The sequence below is a fragment of the Staurois parvus genome, unplaced genomic scaffold (assembly GCF_062004578.1).
Source record: "Staurois parvus isolate SC_StPar_1 unplaced genomic scaffold, SC_StPar_1.0 ptg000086l, whole genome shotgun sequence".
NCBI lineage: Eukaryota > Metazoa > Chordata > Amphibia > Anura > Ranidae > Staurois > Staurois parvus.
Genome location: NW_028317882.1, coordinates 10,688,678 through 10,712,691, shown reverse-complemented (window position 1 = coordinate 10,712,691; position 24,014 = coordinate 10,688,678). Strand labels below are relative to the sequence as shown.

General features: G+C 44.0%; 1 protein-coding gene across 1 annotated transcript in view; it reads left to right on the top strand.

Moving 5' to 3' along the window:
* The first annotated feature begins 3,156 nt into the window (after positions 1 to 3,156).
* Positions 3,157 to 24,014, top strand: part of IFI30 (IFI30 lysosomal thiol reductase) — a 48,121-nt gene continuing 27,263 nt past the window's right edge. The window contains exon 1 of the mRNA XM_089670044.1: positions 3,157 to 3,312. Coding sequence (XP_089526170.1) covers positions 3,196 to 3,312 — 117 coding nt within the window. The 5' untranslated portion in view covers positions 3,157 to 3,195. The remainder of the gene's footprint in view (positions 3,313 to 24,014) is intronic.

Sequence of the window (24,014 nt, the reverse complement as noted above, 5' to 3'; positions counted from 1 at the left end):
AAGGCAGCTGACAGCGAGTTGTTATAAGCAGTAGTGGCCAGGTCAGGGCAGGATAGTGGAAGGATGCTGTCGTAAAGTTGGTCAGCTGAAGAGTGGAGAGTGGCTGGGTTCAGGTTGCGGAGGTTACGGCTGGTGATGGTTTGACGTTTGGGGGGGGTGTTTGAGGACGGGGAGACGGAGAACGTAATGAGGTTGTGGTCAAAGAGAGGGAAAGGGGTGTTTGTGAGGTTGTGGGGGGTGCAGAGATGAGGTAAAACGAGGTCCAGGTTGTTCCCGTCGATGTGGGTGGAGGACTGTGTACACTGTGTGAGTGCAAAAGAAGAGGTTAGGTGGAGGAGTTGGGATGTAGCCGGGTTGTTGACGTTGATAGGGATATTGAAGTTACCAAGGATGATGGTGGGTAGCTCAGAGGAGAGGAAGAGGGGTAGCCAGGTGGAAAAATCGCCAAGGAAGCGGGATACGGGTCCAGGAGGCCGATAGATTACTGCAATCCTCAGAGGGGTGGGAGAGAAGAGCTGGATGCAGTGGGCCTCGAAGGAGGAGAAGGATAGAGAGGGGGCTTTGGGAGGACCTGGAAGGTGCTCAGCGGTGACAAGAGCATGCCGACCCACCACCTCGGTCTGGGTGAATGGGTCCAGACGAGACCTTCATAGGAGAGTGCCGCGGGGGGGTGGAGTCAGTGGCTTGGATCCACATTTCGGTGACCGCTAGGAGGTTGAGGGAGTGGGAGATAAAGAGGTCATGGATGGCGGTGAGCTTGTTGCAAATCGATCGGGCGTTCAGGAGTGCAACCGAGAATGGAGGGGTGGATGTGGGGAGGAGGGGGACAGGTATTAGGTTGAGGGGGTTGTGGCAGTTTGTGGGAGTAGGAGGGTGCCTAGTGGGTGAGTGAAGTGGTGAGGGACCAGGGTTCGGGCAGATGTCCCCGGCGGTTAGGAGAAGAAGAAGGGTGAGAAAGGTGGCATGGGAGCGGGATGTGCAAGAGCGTGTGAGTCTGTTAGTGGTGGCGTGTGGGTCGGTGGGAGAGTGGAGTATTAGGAGGAGGTGGTGAGAGCCGTAGAGGGGAGATGGAAGTAGTGAGGGTGTGATGTATAGTTGTTTTGGGGGAGTAGAGGGAGGAGATTTTGGGAATGGAGGAGAGGAGTATGAGGAGGAGGAGTACAGGTGGCATATTAGGAGGGAGAGCGAAGTGCTGGTCAGGTTAGGGAGGTGAAAGGTTTCACCTCAGGGCATATTGATACGGAAAGTCCGTCGTGCAGTGGCGGATCACGTTAAAGTTCTAGTGAGTAGGATCTGGGTGGATAGGGGGGATATGTGCAAAGAGGAGGAATTAGGGGGGATATGTGCAAGGAGGAGGGATTGTGAGTGGCTGATATGTCCAAGGAGGAGGATTAGGGGGGATATGTGCAAGGTTGAGGGATTGGGGGGTATGTGCAAGGAGGAGGGATTGGGGGGTGATATATGCAAGGAGGAGGGATATTTTCAAGGAGGAGGGATTAGGGGGGATATGTGCAAGGAGGGGAGATGTGTGCAAGGAGGAAGGATTGGGGTGATACATGCAAGGAGGAGGAATTAGGGGGGATATCTGCAAGGAGGGATTTGGGGAGATATGTACAAGAAGGAGGGATTGGTGGGATATGTGTAAGGAGGAGGGATTGGGGGGATATGTGCAAGGAGAAGGGATTGGGGGGGATATGTGCAAGGAGGAAGGATTGGGGGGATACGTGCAAGGAGGAGGAATTAGGGGGGGTATGTGCAAGGAGAAGGGATTGGGGGGAATATGTGCAAGGAGGAAGGATTGGGGGGATACGTGCAAGGAGGAGGAATTAGGGGGGATATGTGCAAGGAGGGGGGATATGTGCAGGGAGGAGGGATTAGGGAACAAATGTGCAAGGAGGGGTGTTGGGGGAGATTTGTGTAAAGAGGAGAGATTAGGGGAGATATGTGCAAGCAAGAAGGATTAGAGGGGATATGTGCAAGGCCAGCTACATAGATAAAATAAAAATAACGGTCAGGACAAAGGTCATAACTCTTCATTACCATTTCTGCTTACTAATGTTCACAGACAGGTGACCCGGCTTGCATGCTTAGTCTGTAAATCTGTAGACAAGACATTTCGGAACAGATTGGTATCTGTACGTCTGTATGATTGTCAAACAGTTGTTAATGTTTCTGTTTTCTTATTAAAGAAGTTTTTGAAAAAAATACTGAAAGTCTTCTACAAGATCCTGGATGACGTATTCACTTATGGAGTAGCTGGGACATATAGTTCCACAGCCCGTCAGTCTTTCTCCATCCTGGACTCCTATATTGCTCTTGAGATTAATATCTGTAGCCAATTCTGATTATTGTAAATACTGACATAAATTTCCCATAGTGTTCTGTATTAGCAGAGACTTTGTAGCATGACCTTGGCTTAAGGCTCGTACACACGTTGAGAATATTGGAGGAAAAATACCGCTTTCAGAGTGATCATCCGATAATTTGATTGTTAGTACACAGCATTCGAGAGCCAATCGTGGCAGGTAATGATGCAAAATTATCTGAAGGGACAAGCACTAATATTTTTCTCATATGATACCAGAATGAACGATTTTTGTTTAATCGGTACAGTATTCGTCCATAAACAATCGAGTCACCAAGACCGTGCATGCTTGTAAACAAAAGAATAAATTGTAACACAATATTATTATTATTATATTACAGGTACTTATATAGCGCTGTCAATTTACACAGCGCTTTACATATATATTGTACATTCACATCAGTGCCTAACCCTCAAGGGGCGTACAATCTAAAGTACAATACAATACATCACTTCAGAAGTTGTACCCTGTCATAGGAGAATTTTCATAACTTTAGTAACCTCTTCATTTTCTGAGACTAGCATCCCAAAAAAATGGACAATCAATTGTCCAATATTCTCATTTTGTGCACTAGGTTTTATTCAAAAACTCATTTTCTATATGCCACATCAAAAGCACCTGATTTTTTTTTTTATTTTTTTGTCTTGCCTATATTTTTTTTTTGGCTTTTGTTCTAGTTTAATCTAAATCTTTCCACCCTGCATAGACTGTATCTGTAAAGAGGAGTAACTGTGGGAGTGTCAGGAAGAGGCTGAGATTTTGAGGAGTGGCTGAGTATTTATAACTCCCTTATACTTCTACTTTCTCATTAGACATTACTGCGCACACAATGAATTCTGCTGTGCTTCTCTTTTCCTTGTTCTTTGTGTGTGCATCAGCACAGCACAAATGTCAGCATCCTCCAAGTCAATGGTGTACTTCCTGGGAAATTGCTAAAGCCTGCCAGGTAAGCAAAAAACTTTCTTTTGGAAACTTTATTTTTTACGTTTTGTAGATATTTCCATGTTATTGACTGTTTACTGCATTAGTTGCACTTACTCTCTTGCTGTAAATAATCCACCCAGTTTGGTTTTGAAATAGATGACATTTATTAGCAGGACCTGTAATTCCAGTAAGTGTTTGTGGACTTTCTTGTCTGCTTTGTTCATTTAAAAGAAACCTGGCTCTTATTAGAGCTTTGTTTCCTTACACACATTTACACAATAGTACTTGTTTGTTTACAAAATGATTGTTTAAAATGGTACATTAAAGACATTTTCCAAATCATATAAAGTTAAAAACGACACACTGGTTCCTCAATTTATGAGGAAGTCTATGCTACAAAATTTCAGGATTTACCATTTAGACCAGTCTTTTGCAACTAGGGTGCCTTCTGGGTCCTTCAGTGGTACCTCAGCAAAATGCCTAAAAATTGTCCCATATTGCCCAAAAATTGTCAACATGCAAGTGAGAGGATCAAGCCTGCCTTTTTGATACACAAAGCCATAGGTTTGTATTGTGCAGCATCACAAACTTGGGAATTGTGCAGGCCAGGCACTGGCATCCTAACAACCAATTACGTCATTGGTTGATGTGGAAGACGTCAAGTGCCTACACAGCATCCATATTTGCCCCACACCTACCCCTCTCTATCATCACTGGGGTCACGTTAGCCAACTGAGAGAGTTTTGGTTTGATATGATCTGAGAGGTACGGACCACAACATTTCTATAAACACATAGGCAAGTAGGCCTTACCTAAAACAGTGGTGGGCAACCAGTTAGATTTTCTAAGGGTCACTAAGGGGGTACACATTATCTGCTGCTGACGTTGTTCCTCTGCGGTGCACTTCTATCACAGCACAGCTACACTGAAACCAGCAACACTAGTACTAAGGCCTCTTGCGCACTGCAGCTTGAAAAAACTCTGTACAACATTTGTTTACTGCTATAAAATGCAGCCCGAATGTGCCTAAACACACATATTTTTAAGTAAAAAAAAAATTTGCAAAGTCTGCGTTGCTGGACAGTATTTTGCACCAGTATGCACAAATGCTCACAAATACGCGCATATGAATGTACTCTGCTCACTTTTAGGCAATCTCTGAAAACCTATCTCTCCAGGGAAGTCTATCCTGCCCTTAGCTAATAATGGAATCTTCTACTCTTCCAACCAGTCCATCCCCCACAGTTACTACCTTTTGTACCACTAGCCCCTCCCTCCTAGATTGTAAGCTCCAAGGAGCAGGGCCGTCAAATCCCTCTTTTATTGAACTGTATTGTTGCTGTATTGTCTCCCTTTATATTGTAATGCGCTGAGCAAACTGTTGGCGCTATATAAATCCTGTATAATAATAATAATGTATTTACTAATGGATTTTGCATAGAGGTGTATTGTATGTGTGAATGCGCATACACACAAATACACGCAAAAAAACATCTGAAGTTACATCCAGCAATGCTGTTGCTGAAACATTAGTGCCAAGTGTAAGAGGCCTGATAAATGAGAGCCACCAAACAGAACCAACAGTGCTAATATGTACAGTCAGTCAGAAACAGTCAGAAAATGTTGTATTTGTGAAATGATACTTTTTTTAATTAGGGTGTTTAACATTTGACACACATTTATAGGTTCACTTTTATGGCCAAATGTGAAAGTGATATGATGGATGATGCAAAAGTCCATAGCCCAAAGTTGAAGGCGGATAATTTGAATAATGCTAGCATGTTACTGGTTTTAAGGTGTACCTGCCAAAAGTACTTAACACTTGTGATTTGTTTCAGTTGACATGTGAGGTACAGTGTGAGAATGGAAACTTTTGCTGTGCTACATGAGATTTTTGCACATTCCTGTCCTCCCAGCTTATAATCATGGCACACTTTTTCACTGTAGAGTATGCTGCATCAGAGTCCTGTAAGGTTTAGCCTTGGTGCATGAAGCTATGGCATTTAGCTGCGGGCGATGGGCACAGGAGCACCACCTCGCTGCCGGCAGCTTGTCAATCTCCATGAGAGGCTGACAGCTCCTGTGATTGAAGGGCTGGACTAGCCCATCTAGTGGTACTTCGGTTAGGGCAGTATACTCCCAGGTATGAACACTTGCCAACAGTCCATAAATTTACAGACAGTCCATAAATTTTAATGCATTGAAGAACTGTCTGTACTGTCTATAAATGTCCATAACGGGCGATGACCATCTGTAAAAAAAAAAATATCACCGCGGATCGACTGTGGAACTGCGCATGTGCAGTTCCAAAGCTAGCCGGAGTTATCGTACATTACAGGCTGTTGTGAATAGCCTTGTACCATGTGACCTCTGTGATCATTCACAGATGTCACAAGTGACATCTTGCTTACTATTTTGCATGTGATCACTGATTGGCCAATCAGTGATCACATGATCGGGACCTCGTACAGAGGTCCCTTCTGACGATCGGTGTTTCACTGTGTCCGGAGGACACAGCGGGCACCCGATCACGGTGTTGCGTGCTCCCAGGCAGCGCACACAGCTAGAAATGGCGGGTGCCATTTTTATGAACAGCAACCCGTCCCTGGAGTGCCACCGTCCTGCTGTTTATAAACAGCAGGCGGACGGCAAGTGGTTAATATACAGATTTTAGCCATTCAGTAAAATGTCAGTGATTGTAGCCATATTAGTGCACATGGGACAGAAACAATAGAGTACTGTCCATGATACTTTTTTAATTTGCACTAACATACAATTTTCAGAACAAGCTTTTGGGGTATGTCCCCTTTTTCAAGGTCCAAGCAGTACTACTTAACAAAGTTTTATCAGAATGTTAAAAGAAACAATTGCTGGCCATAGATGGGTCGTTTATCGGCCAAATTGTCAGCCGAAAAATGAAAAATCGGTCGTTCTGTTGCCACCAATGCTTACGAAAATTGGTTTTTCATAGATTTTCCAGCATGACCGATAAAAGAAACGAGAAGGAACCACGAAAATCGGCCGAAGACATTGCCCACTAACGGTGCGAATATTGGCCAATTATTCTTTTGGACGAAAATTCGGATGATAAACGACCCGTCTATGGCCTGCAAATCTCTGAGGGGGAGAAAAAACCCAGAAAAAAACACACACAAACAAATGTAGCAATGGTTATAAAACTAGGATTAGACTAGAGATAAGACACAGCAAAAGAAAAGACTGGGGGGAGGGGGGTTTGGGATGACACTCAGAGAGGGGGTTGTAAAACTGTTGGATAATGAGTGAGGAATCCCATGTCCAAATTAAGGCCTTTGTCTCTTGTGTCAAATAGAAATATCATTCTTATTTCAAATGTCAAGTGTTAGTCTTTGTTCAAATGTTAGTAAAGTGTTCAAATGTTAGTAAAATGGCAAGCACTCTGACTGGCCAGTTTTAGTAGCCCCTTTGATCTTCTAGGTGACAGATTAATGACTATTGGCCTTGGACAGCTGCAGTCATAAGATCTAATTCAAGTTGTCCAGATATTTCCTAAATTGCATTCTTTTACTATTAATTATATAAATAATTTACCTTTTGAAGAATGCTATTTACCATTAACCATTAGTCTACTCAATAAATACCTTAGACCCCTTTTCATGTCATTATTACATAATTAGATACTGGCCAAGTCCTTTTAAGTCTGACTGAGCAATCTGCATTTTATCACCATTGAAAGCTCTTTTGAAATGTAACAAACTGCCAGCCCAAGTGCTAAGGTGATTTTGCATAAAATTAACATAGCAAAGAGTCATTAGCTATCCTTTAGTTGTGTAAAATACATCTAGCTCAGCCAGATCCTGGCCTGGTCAATATATCAGCCCCTGACATGGATACACACTCTCTCTCTCTATATATATATACACACACACACATATATATACAGTCATGGCCGAAATTGTTGGCACCCTTGATATTTTTCCTGAAAATCATGTATTTCTCACGAAACGTATTGCATTAACACATGTTTTGCTATACACATGTTTATTCCCTTTGTGTGTATTGGGACAAAACAAAAAAAGGGAGGAAAGAAAGCAAATTCGACATAATGTCACACAAACCTCCAAAAATGGGCTGGACAAAAGTATTGGCACCCTTTCACAACTGCGGATAAATAAGAATGTTACAAGCATGTGATGCTCCTGTAAACTCACCTGGGGCAAGTAACAGGTGTGGGCAATATAGAAATCACACCTGAAAGCAGATAAAAAGGAGAGACGTTCACTTAACCTTTGCATTGTGTGTCTGTCTGTGCCACACTAAGCATGGACAACAGAAAGAGGAGACGAGAACTGTCTGAGGACCTGAGAACCAAAATTGTGGCAAAATATCAACAATCTCAAGGTTACAAGTCCATCTCCAGAGAACTAGATTTGCCTTTGTCCACAGTGCGCAACATTATCAAGAAGTTTGCAACCCATGGCACTGTAGCTAATCTCCCTGGTCGTGGACGGATGAGGAAAATTGATGAAAGATTGCAACGCAGAATAGTCCGGATGGTGGATAAGCAGCCCCAAACATGTTCCAAAGACATTCAAGCTGTCCTGCAGGCTCAGGGAGCATCAGTGTCAGCGCGAACTATCCGTCGACATTTAAATGAAATGAAACGCTATGGCAGGAGACCCAGGAGGACCCCACTGCTGACACAGAGACATAAAAAAGCAAGACTACAGTTTGCCAAAATGTACTTGAGTAAGCCAAAAGCCTTCTGGGAAAACGTCTTGTGGACAGATGAGACCAAGATAGAGCTTTTCGGTAAAGCACATCATTCTACTGTTTACCGAAAACGGAATGAGGCCTACAAAGAACAAAACACAGTACCTACGGTAAAATATGGTGGAGGTTCAATGATGTTTTGGGGTTGTTTTGCTGCCTCTGGCACTGGGTGCCTTGACTGTGTGCAAGGCATCATGAAATCTGAGGATTACCAAAGGATTTTGGGTCGCACTGTAGGGCCCAGTGTCAGAAAGCTGGGTTTGCGTCCAAGATCCTGGGTCTTCCAGCAGGACAATGACCCCAAACATACGTCAAAAAGCACTCAGAAATGGATGGCAAAGAAGCGCTGGAGAGTTCTGAAGTGGCCAGCAATGAGCCCAGATCTAAATCCCATTGAACACCTGTGGAGAGATCTTAAAATTGCTGTTGGGAAAAGGTGTCCTTCCAATAAGAGAGACCTGGAGCTGTTTGCAAAGGAAGAGTGGTCCAAAATTCCGGGTGAGAGGTGTCAGAAGCTTATTGATGGTTATAGGAAGCGACTGATTTCAGTTATGTTTTCCAAAGGGTGTGCAACCAAATATTAAGTTAAGGGTGCCAATACTTTTGTCCAGCCCATTTTTGGGGTTTTGTGTGACATTATGTCATATTTGCTTTTCTGCCTCTGTTTTATATTTGTTCCAATACATACAAAGGGAATAAACATGTGTATAGCAAAACATGTGTTAATGCAATACCTTTTTTGTGTGAAATACTTGATTTTCAGGAAAAATATCAAGGGTGCCAACAATTTCGGCCATGACTGTATATATATATATATATATATATATATATAAAATATATGTGTATGTATGTGTATATATACATATATATTTATGTGTGTGTATATATATATATATATATATATAACAAATTTTGACAGGCTGCTGGCAGTGGGACCGGAAGGTGCATTTGTGCCCTTCACCCACAGCTAAATGCCAGAGCCTCATGCACCAGATCTAAATGCCCAATGTGCATGAGGCATCAAAGTGATCCCCATGAATGCCTTTTGGGCTTAATTTTTTTCATCTAATATTAGATAACTGCACAATACTCAACTTCCTCGATTCAAACGCTATCATGTTGGCCTACAAACTTTTGGATTACCCCAAAAATTAATTTGGTAACTTCAGATATATTGCAGTGCTTTCAGACAGATGATAGAGCTTTACTAGCCCTCAGTCAGATAAATGAAAAATATCTATATGTCTGTTTGTGTCATTCTACTTTTCTGGGGGAAAAATAGTGGTTGCATTTCAAAAACATAGGTAAAGTTCATCAGCTTAAAAAAGATATTGTAGGAATTAATAAAAAGTGTCTGAGACAAGTTCTATCTCATTTGGTGCAACTGACCAGCCAATCACTTTTTATCTTTCATTTTTTCTACACATCTTGGCAAATGAAATATAAAAGCTAATTGGCTGCACTCCACTTGAGACAATTTTGTTGATATACTAAAGAAAAGTAGGTTTTTCACTTTGCAAGGGATTTTACTCCTGAGCTTGGTAAATGTTAGATTTCACTTTGCAAAGAATTCCCAATCTCATGCAAGGAAAATATAAAAAAAAAACAAATGCTAATTTGGCTTGCACATGTTTGGATGTTGGACATTCTCAGAGCTTCACCTCATTCATTACGCTCTGGGGAAAATTACCTTGCAAAGTGCAACTGCAATTGTAAAGTGGACAGCTTATTTGCCTTTAGTAAATCAACCCCAGAGTTTGTTCTAGACATTGTTTATTAATTCTTTTCATTGTTTGCAAGAGGAACTTTTCCCACCAATGGTCTACACTACAATGGGGAATAGGTTCTAAATGTACTACATCTTGCCTCTGATGAGTGATCATTGAATGAGATCCTTCCAAAAGGGTCCATGCATACTAGGAGCAAAAAAAAATGCCACAACCTCTGGCAGAAAAAAGCAGAGTAAAAATACTCATAGAACAAGAGTTTATGGGCATTTGCTTTTATAAACATTTTTCCAAAACATTCCCCTCTGCTCATTTTTCAATGTACACCTAAAAATGCTCAACGTTATGCTAAATACTGCGTTTAGGCATGTTTATGAGCGTTAAGTGTTTTTTTTATGCCCAAAATCTCTCAAAAACGTTTGAAGGGTTTTTTTTCTGCCTCTAAACCGTTAAGTGGTTTTTTTATGCCCGAAATCTCTCAAAAAAGTTTGAAGGGTTTTTTTCTGCCTCTAAACCCCCTCTGAAAATGTGCCTGTAAATTCCCTAATGTACATAGACACATAGGCTAACATAGAGCTGCTTATATAGAGCCTATAGAGGCTGAAGAAAAAAATGGAAAACATTTGTATAAGCAACATTTTTTTATGCCCAGTGTGCATGGATCCTAAACATGCACAGTTCATGTGAAAATGTATTCTCTCATTACTATACATGTTAAATAAAGAACAAACATTAAAGCTAATTTTAAATCTAATACGTGTTACTTTATCTACTTTAAGAAAAAGAAAAACAGACAAGAAATGTAACTAATATAACTATCAGAGGAAATATAAACGCAGATGGGCAATTTACAGTTATGAAGCAATAGAAAAAATCCCCAGCACTCAGTCTAGCCAACCAACATGGAGAGCCTAACTATAAATTGTTTTGCAGATTTTATAAAATACAGGTCTTTGTTGCATATATTGTAAGTATATATGAAGCCATGCCACTACATCAATGTGCCTTTGAAATGCATGATCCTACCCTAATCTGTGTGTATGTGTACACCCAAATGGTATCATACAGTACAGTATGCAATATATAGCAAATAATATCAATAGTAATTGAAATCCTTTGTAATACAGAATTAGAAAAATACACATTCCCTTTAAATTTCATTTATTCTCAGTGAAAAAAAGGTGGTTGCAGAAGAAATTGTGATCAGGCTAACATATATAGATACCAAGTAAATACAAACAATTTTTTTCAGTTCCCATTTTGAATTCCCTAAGGTGCACCAAATAAAAAAGTGCTCGGTAGGCAAGTACCACCTTCCAGTCAGATGTCCAGCAGTGCATACATTTATTAATGGGAATAAATAGAAATAGGAGTAAATTTAAACACAGTCAGTGTATGGTGTTATCAGATGAAGAATGTGATAAACTTGCTAACAGAAAAATGAATTTGTTTTTCTGTTGCAATGATTTTTTTTAGGTGCAAAAGTTATACAGACATATGTATGGTGGTTATTCAGTCATATTGCAGATTATCGTGAACTAATTCCAAGAGCCTTACCACAAATCCAGAATTCCAGTCCAAATATTAAAGGTTCCAGTATCATCAGAGTGTCAATCCTGAATGAATCAGGACAGTAAATATATAAAAAGACTTCCAAGAGAGGGGCTTTAGTAGGAAATGTAATATTATAATGCTACACCAGTGCCTGCAGCCCCTTTCCCCCTACCCTTTGAAGGTGATAGGTCCTCTGACTTCATCAAACCCTACATTGGACATGAGGAGGTCAAGAGATAGTCCACTGCTGGAGCATAGGGGAGTAGAGGAAAGCACCAGTGCCTTGGGAGCGAGGGATCAGGTAAGTAAAGATCCTTTTTCCAGTGTCCTAGACCTAACCAGTGCCCTAGACATTTTGGGGTTTATTTACTAAAGCTGGAGAGTCCAAAATCAGACTCCCTTCTGCATAGAAACCAATCAGCTTCCAGGTTTCATTGCCAAAGCTTCATTGAACAAGCTGAGGTTAGAAGCTGATTGGTTTCTATGCAGAAGGGAGTCTGATTTTGGACTCTCCAGCTTTAGTAAATAAACCCCTTTGGGTCTTGTGTTTAGATAACCTTTAATGGAGAATACAGCCAAAACTCATTTGGGTGTACTTCTCCTGTGGATCACAGGAGCGACTTTCATTCTGCACTCCTGTGACCCATTTTCAGCTGACAGTGGGCTAAAGTCCAAAATTACGAAATATGGTGCAGCGCTATAATTAACCCCTTCAGCATAATACAAAATGTGAATGTTATACAGTGTAAACATAAAGTCCTTTTTTTTATAACACCATGTTGTGCTTTTCACTTGTTACATCCAACAATTATAAAGTGACCACACCACCACCAGATGTTTGCTCACCTCCTGTAAATGACCTCACACTTAATGTTCAGTCATAAAATGCTTTTTGTCCCTTCCATGAACATAATGGATATTGCTTATGTCTAGCACTGCCACTCCTTTCCACAATCCTTCCAAGGACCACCACCAAATGTCTGCTCACCTCCTGTAAATGACCTCACACTTAATGTTTGGTCATAAAATGCTTTTTGTCCCTTCCATGAACATAATGGATGTTACTTATGTCTGGCACTGCCACTCCTTTCCACAATCCTTCCAAGGACCACCACCAAATGTCTGCTCACCTCCTGTAAATGACCTCACACTTAATGTTTGGTCATAAAATGCTTTTTGTCCCTTCAGCCATGATGTCCATGGAAGGGGCAAAAAGCATTTTATGACCAAACATTAAGTGTGAGGTCATTTACAGGAATGAGCAGACATCTGGTGGTGGTCCTTGGAAGGATTGTGGAAAGGAAGGGCAGTGTCAGATACAAACAACATCCATGATGTCCATGCAAGGGACAAAAAGCGTTTTACGACTGAACATTAAGTGTGAGGTCATTTACAGGAAGTGAGCAGACATCTGGTGGCGGTGTGGTCACTCTATAATTGTTGGATGCAGCATGGATGGTGATTTTGTAGTGAAAAGCACAACATGGTGTTATAAAAAAGGACTTTAGTTTACACTGTATAACGTTCGCATTTTGCATTGTTTTATGCTAAAGGGGTTAATTATAGTGCTGCACAGTATTTTGTAATTTAGATTTTTGTTGAATTATATGAGATTTGCATGTGTGCACAGTGGCTTTATTTTGATAATTATCTAACATTCACAGGGTAGATTAGAGTGGTAATTTTATTTTCACTAACAACATAGCATCTCACATGATTGGTTGTGTATGTGGGCTAAAGTCCGCTGTTGGCTGATGTCACAAAGCTGGTCCAGGCTGAGGAAAGGTCATAACCATATGGCCGGGATCCACCCAGGAGCCTGGACTGACACCTGGCTCAGCCTCTCAGTGAGCTGCTGAGAGCCTGCACCAGCCACTCCCGCCCCCCTCCACAGCCCAGTGCTCCAGTGAGCGCTAGGGGAGCAGAGCAGACAGCAGTAGGGAGAACTGATCGATCAGAGGGGTCTGATCACTCATTTCTCACCCTTAGTGCAAACAGGGGAAAGTATGCATGATTAAAAAAACAAAACAAAAAACACCATACTGCTCTTTTAATATTAGCTGGAAAGTTCACCATACTTCTCTTTTAATACTAGCTGGAAAGTTCCCCTTATCTGCATCCGGAAGCAAAAAATTACCCTTTACGCTGGTGTTTATTCAAAGGAATAACGTCATTCACATTGGTTTTTGATTGAAGACATATTCCATTGGCATTCATTGGAAGCAATATATTTACACTTGTGTTGAGTGTGGGAGTAAAGTGTTTGCATTGGTGTTCAGTGGGAAATATGTTATTCAATAAATGTTATTAAATAACATATTTGCATTGGTGTTTAGCAAGAAATATGTTATTGATACATAATTGATTATTATTGCACATATTTGCAGAAGAAATATGAAATAGGTTATTCATAAAATGCTATAATTCAATAACATAGTTACACATGGTTGCATTCGTGTTCAGTGGAAAATGTTATTCAGTAACATATTTGTATTGGGGTTCAGTGGAATTGTTGCTTAATTAAGAGGCCAAAGCAGCTCTACGTCATCCAGTGACTCGAATGCCAGAACTCCAAGGGTTGGCTGAGAAGGTACTGTGAAGGTCAGAATCAGGTGCCCAAACAGTAACGGCACCATTGCAGCAGATTTGAATCCACTCCATTGGTGGACAGTGGTGGAACCCTGAGGAACCTCCCAGAACCCCACTTGGGAAACCTTGATATACAATTATCTTTTTATATTGTATATAATTATTAGAGATGAGCGAATCGAAGTATCCGAAGTGGAATTCGAGTCGAATATCGGAAAAATTTCGATTCGTGCCGAATCCGAAAAACAGCCTAATTCGGACGCGCGAATCGAAATTTTTCCGAAAATGGCGGCTGACATGTGCGGCGACGGAGCGGGGATGTCGGGGAAGGCGCGCAGACAAGGCGCGCTGCCCCATAATGCATTCCTCAACAACATGTGATCGCATCAGCCAATCAGCAGCCAGCCAGCCAGCACTGTGTAATGGTCGAGGTATATATAGCGGCCATTTTGGAAATCTTCATTTGCCTGCAGTCATTGAACAGAGGCAGACCGCTCTGTACTAGGGACAGGGACAGAGTTAGGGCCACAGAAACGAGAATTGGGGACAGAGAGAAGTTACTTAGGGACAGAGAACCATTACTCAGGGACACAGACTTGTTAATGAGGGCCACAGAATCGTTATTTAGGGACAAAGAAACGCTAGTTAGGGCCACAGAATTCATACTCAGGGACAGACAGAATTGTTACTCAGTGCCAGAGAATTGTTACTTAGGGCCACAGAAACGTTATTAGGGCCACAGAATTTTTACTCAGGGACAGACAGAATTGTTACTGAGTGCCAGAGAATTGTTACTCAGGGACAGACAGAATTGTTACTGAGTGCCAGAGAATTGTTACTCAGGGACACAGAATTCATTCTCAGGGACAGACAGAATTGTTACTCAGGGACAGACAGAATTGTTACTGAGTGCCAGAGAATTGTTACTCAGGGACAGACAGAATTGTTACTGAGTGCCAGAGAATTGTTACTCAGGGACAGACAGAATTGTTACTGAGTGCCAGAGAATTGTTACTCAGGGACAGACAGAATTGTTACTGAGTGCCAGAGAATTGTTACTCAGGGACAGACAGAATTGTTACTGAGTGCCAGAGAATTGTTACTCAGGGACAGACAGAATTGTTACTGAGTGCCAGAGAATTGTTACTCAGGGACAGACAGAATTGTTACTGAGTGCCAGAGAATTGTTACTCAGGGACAGACAGAATTGTTACTGAGTGCCAGAGAATTGTTACTCAGGGACAGACAGAATTGTTACTGAGTGCCAGAGAATTGTTACTCGCACAGACACAAAATTGTTACTTGCACAGACACAGAATTGTTACTCGCACAGACACAGAATTGTTACTCAGGGCCACAAAATTCATACTCAGGGACAGACAGAATTGTTACTGAGTGCCAGAGAATTGTTACTCAGGGACAGACAGAATTGTTACTGAGTGCCAGAGAATTGTTACTCAGGGACAGACAGAATTGTTACTGAGTGCCAGAGAATTGTTACTCGCACAGACACAAAATTGTTACTTGCACAGACACAGAATTGTTACTCGCACAGACACAGAATTGTTACTCAGGGCCACAGAATTCATACTCAGGGACAGACAGAATTGTTACTGAGTGCCAGAGAATTGTTACTCAGGGACAGACAGAATTGTTACTGAGTGCCAGAGAATTGTTACTCAGGGACAGACAGAATTGTTACTGAGTGCCAGAGAATTGTTACTCGCACAGACACAAAATTGTTACTTGCACAGACACAGAATTGTTACTCGCACAGACACAGAATTGTTACTCAGGGCCACAGAATTCATACTCAGGGATAGACAGAATTGTTACTGAGTGCCAGAGAATTGTTACTCAGGGACAGACAGAATTGTTACTGAGTGCCAGAGAATTGTTACTCAGGGACAGACAGAATTGTTACTGAGTGCCAGAGAATTGTTACTCGCACAGACACAAAATTGTTACTTGCACAGACACAGAATTGTTACTCGCACAGACACAGAATTGTTACTCAGGGCCACAGAATTCATACTCAGGGACAGACAGAATTGTTACTGAGTGCCAGAGAATTGTTACTCAGGGACAGACAGAATTGTTACTGAGTGCCAGAGAATTGTTACTCAGGGACAGACAGAATTGTTACTGAGTGCCAGAGATTTGTTACTCGCACAGACACAAAATTGTTACTTGCACAGACACAGAATTGTTACTCGCACAGACACAGAATTGTTACTCAGGGCCACAGAATTCATACTCAGGGACAGACAGAATTGTTACTGAGTGCCAGAGAATTGTTACTCAGGGACAGACAGAATTGTTACTGAGTGCCAGAGAATTGTTACTCAGGGACAGACAGAATTGTTACTGAGTGCCAGAGAATTGTTACTCAGGGACAGACAGAATTGTTACTGAGTGCCAGAGAATTGTTACTCAGGGACAGACAGAATTGTTACTGAGTGCCAGAGAATTGTTACTCGCACAGACACAAAATTGTTACTTGCACAGACACAGAATTGTTACTCGCACAGACACAGAATTGTTACTCAGGGCCACAGAATTCATACTCAGGGATAGACAGAATTGTTACTGAGTGCCAGAGAATTGTTACTCAGGGACAGACAGAATTGTTACTGAGTGCCAGAGAATTGTTACTCAGGGACAGACAGAATTGTTACTGAGTGCCAGAGAATTGTTACTCGCACAGACACAAAATTGTTACTTGCACAGACACAGAATTGTTACTCGCACAGACACAGAATTGTTACTCAGGGCCACAGAATTCATACTCAGGGATAGACAGAATTGTTACTGAGTGCCAGAGAATTGTTACTCAGGGACAGACAGAATTGTTACTGAGTGCCAGAGAATTGTTACTCAGGGACAGACAGAATTGTTACTGAGTGCCAGAGAATTGTTACTCGCACAGACACAAAATTGTTACTTGCACAGACACAGAATTGTTACTCGCACAGACACAGAATTGTTACTCAGGGCCACAGAATTCATACTCAGGGACAGACAGAATTGTTACTGAGTGCCAGAGAATTGTTACTCAGGGACAGACAGAATTGTTACTGAGTGCCAGAGAATTGTTACTCAGGGACAGACAGAATTGTTACTGAGTGCCAGAGAATTGTTACTCGCACAGACACAAAATTGTTACTTGCACAGACACAGAATTGTTACTCGCACAGACACAGAATTGTTACTCAGGGCCACAGAATTCATACTCAGGGATAGACAGAATTGTTACTGAGTGCCAGAGAATTGTTACTCAGGGACAGACAGAATTGTTACTGAGTGTCAGAGAATTGTTACTCAGGGACAGACAGAATTGTTACTGAGTGCCAGAGAATTGTTACTCGCACAGACACAAAATTGTTACTTGCACAGACACAGAATTGTTACTCGCACAGACACAGAATTGTTACTCAGGGCCACAGAATTCATACTCAGGGACAGACAGAATTGTTACTGAGTGCCAGAGAATTGTTACTCAGGGACAGACAGAATTGTTACTGAGTGCCAGAGAATTGTTACTCGCACAGACACAAAATTGTTACTTGCACAGACACAGAATTGTTACTCGCACAGACACAGAATTGTTACTCAGGGCCACAGAATTCATACTCAGGGACAGACAGAATTGTTACTGAGTGCCAGAGAATTGTTACTCAGGGACAGACAGAATTGTTACTGAGTGCCAGAGAATTGTTACTCGCACAGACACAAAATTGTTACTTGCACAGACACAGAATTGTTACTCGCACAGACACAGAATTGTTACTCGCACAGACACATAATTGTTACTCAGGGCCACAGAATTCATACTCAGGGACAGACAGAATTGTTACTGAGTGCCAGAGAATTGTTACTCAGGGACACCTAATCGTTGAATTAAATAGTATGTCAGACAACATGCAGAGGAGTGGCAGAGGAGGCAATGTTTTAGGAGCGAGCAGACGTGGCAGCAGAGGAAGGGGTCGAGGCAGCAGTATTCGCAGCCAGAGGCCAGTGCTCCCGGTGTCATCCAGCGGTCGTGTCTCCACCGACAACCCTGCCGTCATTGATTGGTTGGCTCGGTCGTCTTCCTCTTCCCAGGTCACCTCTGACACCTACAGCCAACGGTCGGTGGGTACGTCAGACACAACCGTTAGTTGGCATGGCCCGGGACCAAGCCCACTGAAATCACGTGTCCTCTACCTGCCCCTGTCCTTTGCTGTTCCCTCACCAAGCGAAGTATCGCATGCTGTGGGCTCAGCCCCACTGTACAGTGAGGAAGAGCTAACAGAGGGCGGTCAGGAACGGGGGGAGACATCGGCCTTTTCAGCAGCCAAGCGAACAAGTACTGGCGAGGAGAGTGGCTCGGTAGCCGGTCTAGAGACAGGTCTGTCTCCTGACCCAGACGCAGCCGAGGGGGCTAGTAGTGAGGCGGAGACCCTACTTGATGATGAGGAGGTTGATCGCACTTGGCAGCCTCGTCGTCATCAGGCAATTTCTTCCGCATCATCAGGAGAAGAGGGTGGCAGCTTGGCAGCGAGCAAAACAGTCGGTGGGTTGCCCAGGAGACAGCAGCAGGGTCGCATCAGTGTCAGTGGAGCCAAACGTCCACGGAGTAGAGCACCAGCTCCACTGCAGCCTACCACCACGGCCAGTAGTGGTGCCGTTGCGCACGGAGGAAGTAGCAGTCAGCCAGTGAAGAGTAGCGGGGGCAAAGTTTCCTACTCGGTGGTGTGGCAATTTTTCCTCAAGCCGCCCGAGGAAGTAAACGTAGCCGTATGTCGACTATGTGGCCAGAAATGCAAGCGTGGCCAGGGGGCCCATGTTGGGACTACAGCGTTGCGTCAGCATATGCAGCGTCACCATTCGGTGGCCTGGGAAAACCGTGATAAACATACGGCGGTTCTGCCTGCCCCAGCCCCCGCTCCATCACCCGCTCCGTTACTTGCTCCGTCACCCGACGTCGTCAATCGCCCTCTATCAGCCAGTCAAGGCTCCAACACCTCTGCTGAGGGGAGTTGTCGCTCATTGGCATCTTCCGCTCGTTCAGATGCTCCTTCTCCTGCTACTCCTCTTCTCGGATTCCGTCAACAGTCTTTCTTGGAATCCGTATCCAAGAGACAACAGTTTGCGAGCACGCACCCGACGGTGCAAAAGCTGAACGTCCTCCTGTCCAAGTTGCTGGTGCTGCAGTCCCTCCCTTTCCAACTGGTGGACTCAGCACCTTTCCGAGAAATGATGGCTTGTGCCGCGCCGCGGTGGAGAGTGCCAAGCCGTCATTTCTTTGCCCAAAAGGCAGTGCCAGCCCTGCATTCACATGTAGAAGAGATGGTGGGCCAGTCTTTGAGCATGTCGGTCTCTGCCAAAGTGCACGGCAGCGCCGACGTGTGGAGCTGTAACTACGGTCAGGGACAGTACATGTCATTTACGGCCCACTGGGTGAACGTGGTGCCGGCACAGCCGCACCAGCAACTTGGACAGGTCACGACGCTTTTGCCTCCACGTTTGCACGTCCTTGGTCCAGCAAGCATGTCCGCCTCTACCACCTCTTTTTCCGCCGTGTCCTCAGCCGCCACCCCCGTGCCAAGTCCCATTACCCGACCGGCATATCACATGTGCAGGGCGCAACGGTGTCACGCTGTGCTGCACCTGGTATGCCTTGGCGAACGTAGTCACACAGGGGAGGAACTGCTGAGTGTAATGAACAGAGAAATCGACAGATGGCTGTCTCCGCGCAAACTAAAAATCGGAACCATGTTGACTGACAACGGAAAGAACATGGTGTCTGCTCTGCGTCAAGGAAGGTTGTGCCATGCGCCATGCATGGCTCACGTGTTCAATCTGGTTGTCAAGCGGTTCCTAAAATCCACCATCCCACTGCAAGACATCCTTAAAATGTCACGTAAACTGTGCATGCATTTCAGCCATTCCTACACCGCAAAGAACACCCTCATTGAGCTGCAGCGGCAGAACGGAATTCCACAGCATTGCCTGATCTGCGACGTTGCAACAAGGTGGAATTCAACCCTACACATGTTAGACCGCCTTTACGAGCAGCGAAAGGCCATCACCGATTTCCTGATGTTACAAGCGGATAAAGGTACTCCCCTGTGTAACTTAGATGTCAGCCATTGGCAGCTCATGCGTGACACCTGCCGCTTGCTCAGGCCCTTTGAGGAGGCCACGCTATTCGTGAGTCGGCAGGACTATGGGATGAACGACGTCATTCCTCTGTTGCACGTCCTGGAACAAATGCTGTTAACAATGGCTGGTCAGGGTGCGGTAGACGTGGCGCACAGATCTCAACGCCACATGACCCCTGTGGGGGCAGGACAGGAAGAAGAGGAGGAGGTAGAGGAGGACATTTGTGCTCAGGAATTATTGAGTGAAATGGGTGGTTTTTCCACTCAGCGGACAGGAGTGGAGGAGCAGGAGCATCTGGTAGAGGAGGAGGAGGAGGAGACAGAGGACCCAGACGCACCGTGGCAGTATGCTGTGGAGATGGAGGCAAGGAGTCCCTCGCATTCCTTGGCACAAATGGCCCATAGCATGCTCGGTTGCTTGCGTAGCGACAGCCGAATAATAACCATCAGACAGAGGGATGACTTTTGGCTGTCCACCTTGTTGGACCCTCGCTACCGGTCCAAAATGGTGGCCTTTTTCACACCTGCTGAGAGGGAGGCCAAAATTACGTACTATAAAAACCACCTATGTAGTCAGTTGGTCTCTGCCTTTGTGCGCCAACGTCCATCCTCAGACACTGTGGGCCCTGTGCGCTCGCGTTCCGCTGGCATGGCAGCAGGGGAGGGGTGGGGTGGTAGGAGCAGTGGCAGCTCCACCAGCAGCGGCTGCCTCAGTCTGCAGTCGATGATGAGTAGCTTTCTTCACCAGCGCAGTGAGGAAACTACTAACCAGCCGCAGCAGCAGCAGCAGCATCAGGTGGACCTGGAGCAGGAGCTCAAACAACAGGCTTGGGCCTACTTGGACAGCACCCTGCCAACCGAGGTAGACAATCCCCTTGACTACTGGGCAACGAAACTTGACCTTTGGCCCCAACTAGCTGAATTTGCCCTTGAAAGGCTGTCATGCCCGGCCAGTAGCGTGGCATCGGAGCGCGTGTTTAGTGCGGCAGGAGGTATTGTAACTCCGCGGAGGACACGACTGTCCACCCAAAGTGTGGAGAGACTCACGTTTGTGAAAATGAATCAGGCGTGGATTAGTCTGGATTTCAAACCACCAGTTCCTGACACAACTGACTAAATCCGCCATGAATCATGCCTCAAACATGTGCCACTTTCAGGTCTCCTCACACTGCTGGTGTGTTTAATTTTTTGACATAGGGTGCTGGCAGATTACGGGCCTCCTATAGCTGCTGCCAGGCCCCTAATCTGCCATAGGCCCCTATATACCGCCTCCTCATGCTGCTGCTAGGTCCAGAGTCTCTCATGGGTCCCTGTACGGCCTCCCATTGCTGCTGTCTCCATCGCCACACTCTGCTGCCATGTGCCACTTTCAGGTCTCTTCACACTGCTGGTGTGTTTAATTTTTTGACATAGGGTGCAGGCAGATTACGGGCCTCACATAGCTGCTGCCAGGCCCCTAATCTGCCATGGGCCCCTATATACCGCCTCCTCATGCTGCTGCCAAGTCTAGAGTCTGTCATGGGTCCCTGTACGGCCTCCCATTGCTGCTGTCTCCATCGCCACACTCTGCTGCCATGTGCCACTTTCAGGTCTCTTCACACTGCTGGTGTGTTAAATTTTTTGACATAGGGTGCAGGCAGATTACGGGCCTCACATAGCTGCTGCCAGACATGTAATCTGCCATGGGCCCCCGTACCGACTCCTCATGCTGTGACGTTGCAACAAGGTGGAATTCAACCCTACATATGTTAGACCGCCTTTACGAACAGCTAAAGGCCATCACAGATTTCCTGATGTTAAAAGCGGATAAAGGTACTCCCTGTGTAACTTAGATGTCAGCCATTGGCAGCTCATGTGTGACACCTGCGCTTGCTCAGGCCCTTTGAGGAGGCCACGCTATTCGTGAGTCGGCAGGACTATGGGATGAATGAGGTCAAATCGGCCATGGGCCCCCGTACCGCCTGTTCACGCTGATGCTGGTCCCACAGTGTGACCTGGGTCCCTGTACGGCCTCCCATTGCTTCCACTCTGCCATGTGCCACTTTGAAATCTCCTCACACTCCTGCGGTTGTCCATTTTGTCATAGGTTGCTGGCAGATTACAGGCCTTCCATAGGTGCCACCAAGCCCCATATCGGCCATGGGCCCCCGTACCGCCTGGTCACGCTGCTGCTGGGCCCATAGTGTGACCTGGGTCCCTGTACCGCCTCCCATTGCTCCCACTCTGCCATGTGCCACTTTCAGGTCTCCTCACGCTCCTGCTGGTTTCCATTTTGTCATAGGTTGCTGTATGGCCTCCCATTGCTGCTGCCTCCACCGCCACACTGTGGCTCCAAACGCTGGTTTTGGCCCCGTGACTGGCCAAAGGAGTGAAGTGTGCAGTGATTCTAAGATCGACGGCACTCATCTGCATGTCATACTGACAGACAGTATTATTTCTCTTCCCCAGCAGACTCCAAGGGCATTTAAATTAAAGGTACAGTGTTCTGCACTAATATTAAGTCTCTCTGAAGCCTAGAAACACCCTTTTTTAAGTTAAATTCACAGCGAATTTATTCGACTCGAATCGAATATTGTCCACGAATTCGCCGAATCAGTCGAATCGAATTTTTCATTTCTTCGCTCATCTCTAATAATTATTATAGAATTAGCTTTTTTGTAAAAAAAAAAAAAGAACACTTTGTAAAACAGTAGTGAAACTGAAGGTATAACCTTTTATTAAAGACTAGCTCACTGTCAAAGTAAAATAAGGGTGGTTATGTATGATTAAACAAAGATAGCGTAATATCTCAGGCAAGCTTTGTCCTTATCCCAAATATATTCACTGTAAATTCCCTATCATGTGTTTTATGATTCATCTCTTTTAGGTTTCACAAGAATAATGTTAACTTTTGCTGCATCAGCTTACAACACAGGAATTATTACAATATATGAGCATTTATATGAGCTTCAGGGACCTTCATGATTATTACCCTAGTTTGTTTAGCATTTGCCGGACAATTGAAGTACAGTTTTAGGAAACTATCTTTATAACTTCTTTAACCCCCTGATGCTGGCTAACAATAGGTTCTTCAGTACTAACAATACTGCATTTATGCAATAGGTGATTTAAACCCTAAATTTAGCTATTGTTTTTTAAATTGGCACAAAATTTATAATTAATGAGAAATGGTGCTTGTGCTGCTGGCTGCTTGATTAATTGAAATCCAAAGTCCACTACACCTCCCAACCTCATACACCCATAGTCTTATACTTTCAGGTTTGTGGGGTTAATACAGGCTGAATCTGTCATGGGTGCCAACTATGCCTACCCTTTCCACCCCCTCCTCCATTCATAGCAGCCTTGTTGTAGCTTCCATCAATGAAAGCTAATCTACAAATGGAGGAGGAGGACCTTTCTGTTCATCCTAAGTGGATGAAACGCATCAATGTGACCAGCCATATCAGGCGCTCCTCACCATGTTCTCTTGGCTGGATGATTTATGTATATAGGTGGACACATTCCAATTCTGAATAAACCAGGAAGTGTAAAGCCAGGAATTATATCATCATGTTGTGTTTATTACCAGTCACCAAGGTTATTCAGATGGCTATATAATCTGTTGAACTATTGGAAGATACGGATGTGAAGGAAGTACTTACATAGTTACATAATTGGTCAGGTTGAAGAAAGACACCTAGTTCAACCAATACAAAAAATAAATACATAGGAATAGAAAACCTCCATATACAGAATTCTTTACCCACAGTTTATCCAGAGCTATATTGATACACAGAACTGGGGAGGACTATTTATTTCTGGATAGGTTCTGAGAAAAGTACCTTTTTTTAAGGACTGTGGTTTGTTATACATTAAAATATTGTGACGGCTTCAGTATTTCTTTTCTCTATGCTAGCTGATTTATAATTTTGAAGGATGCATTCCACATGTTGCCAGGGAAATAAAAGTATGAAGGT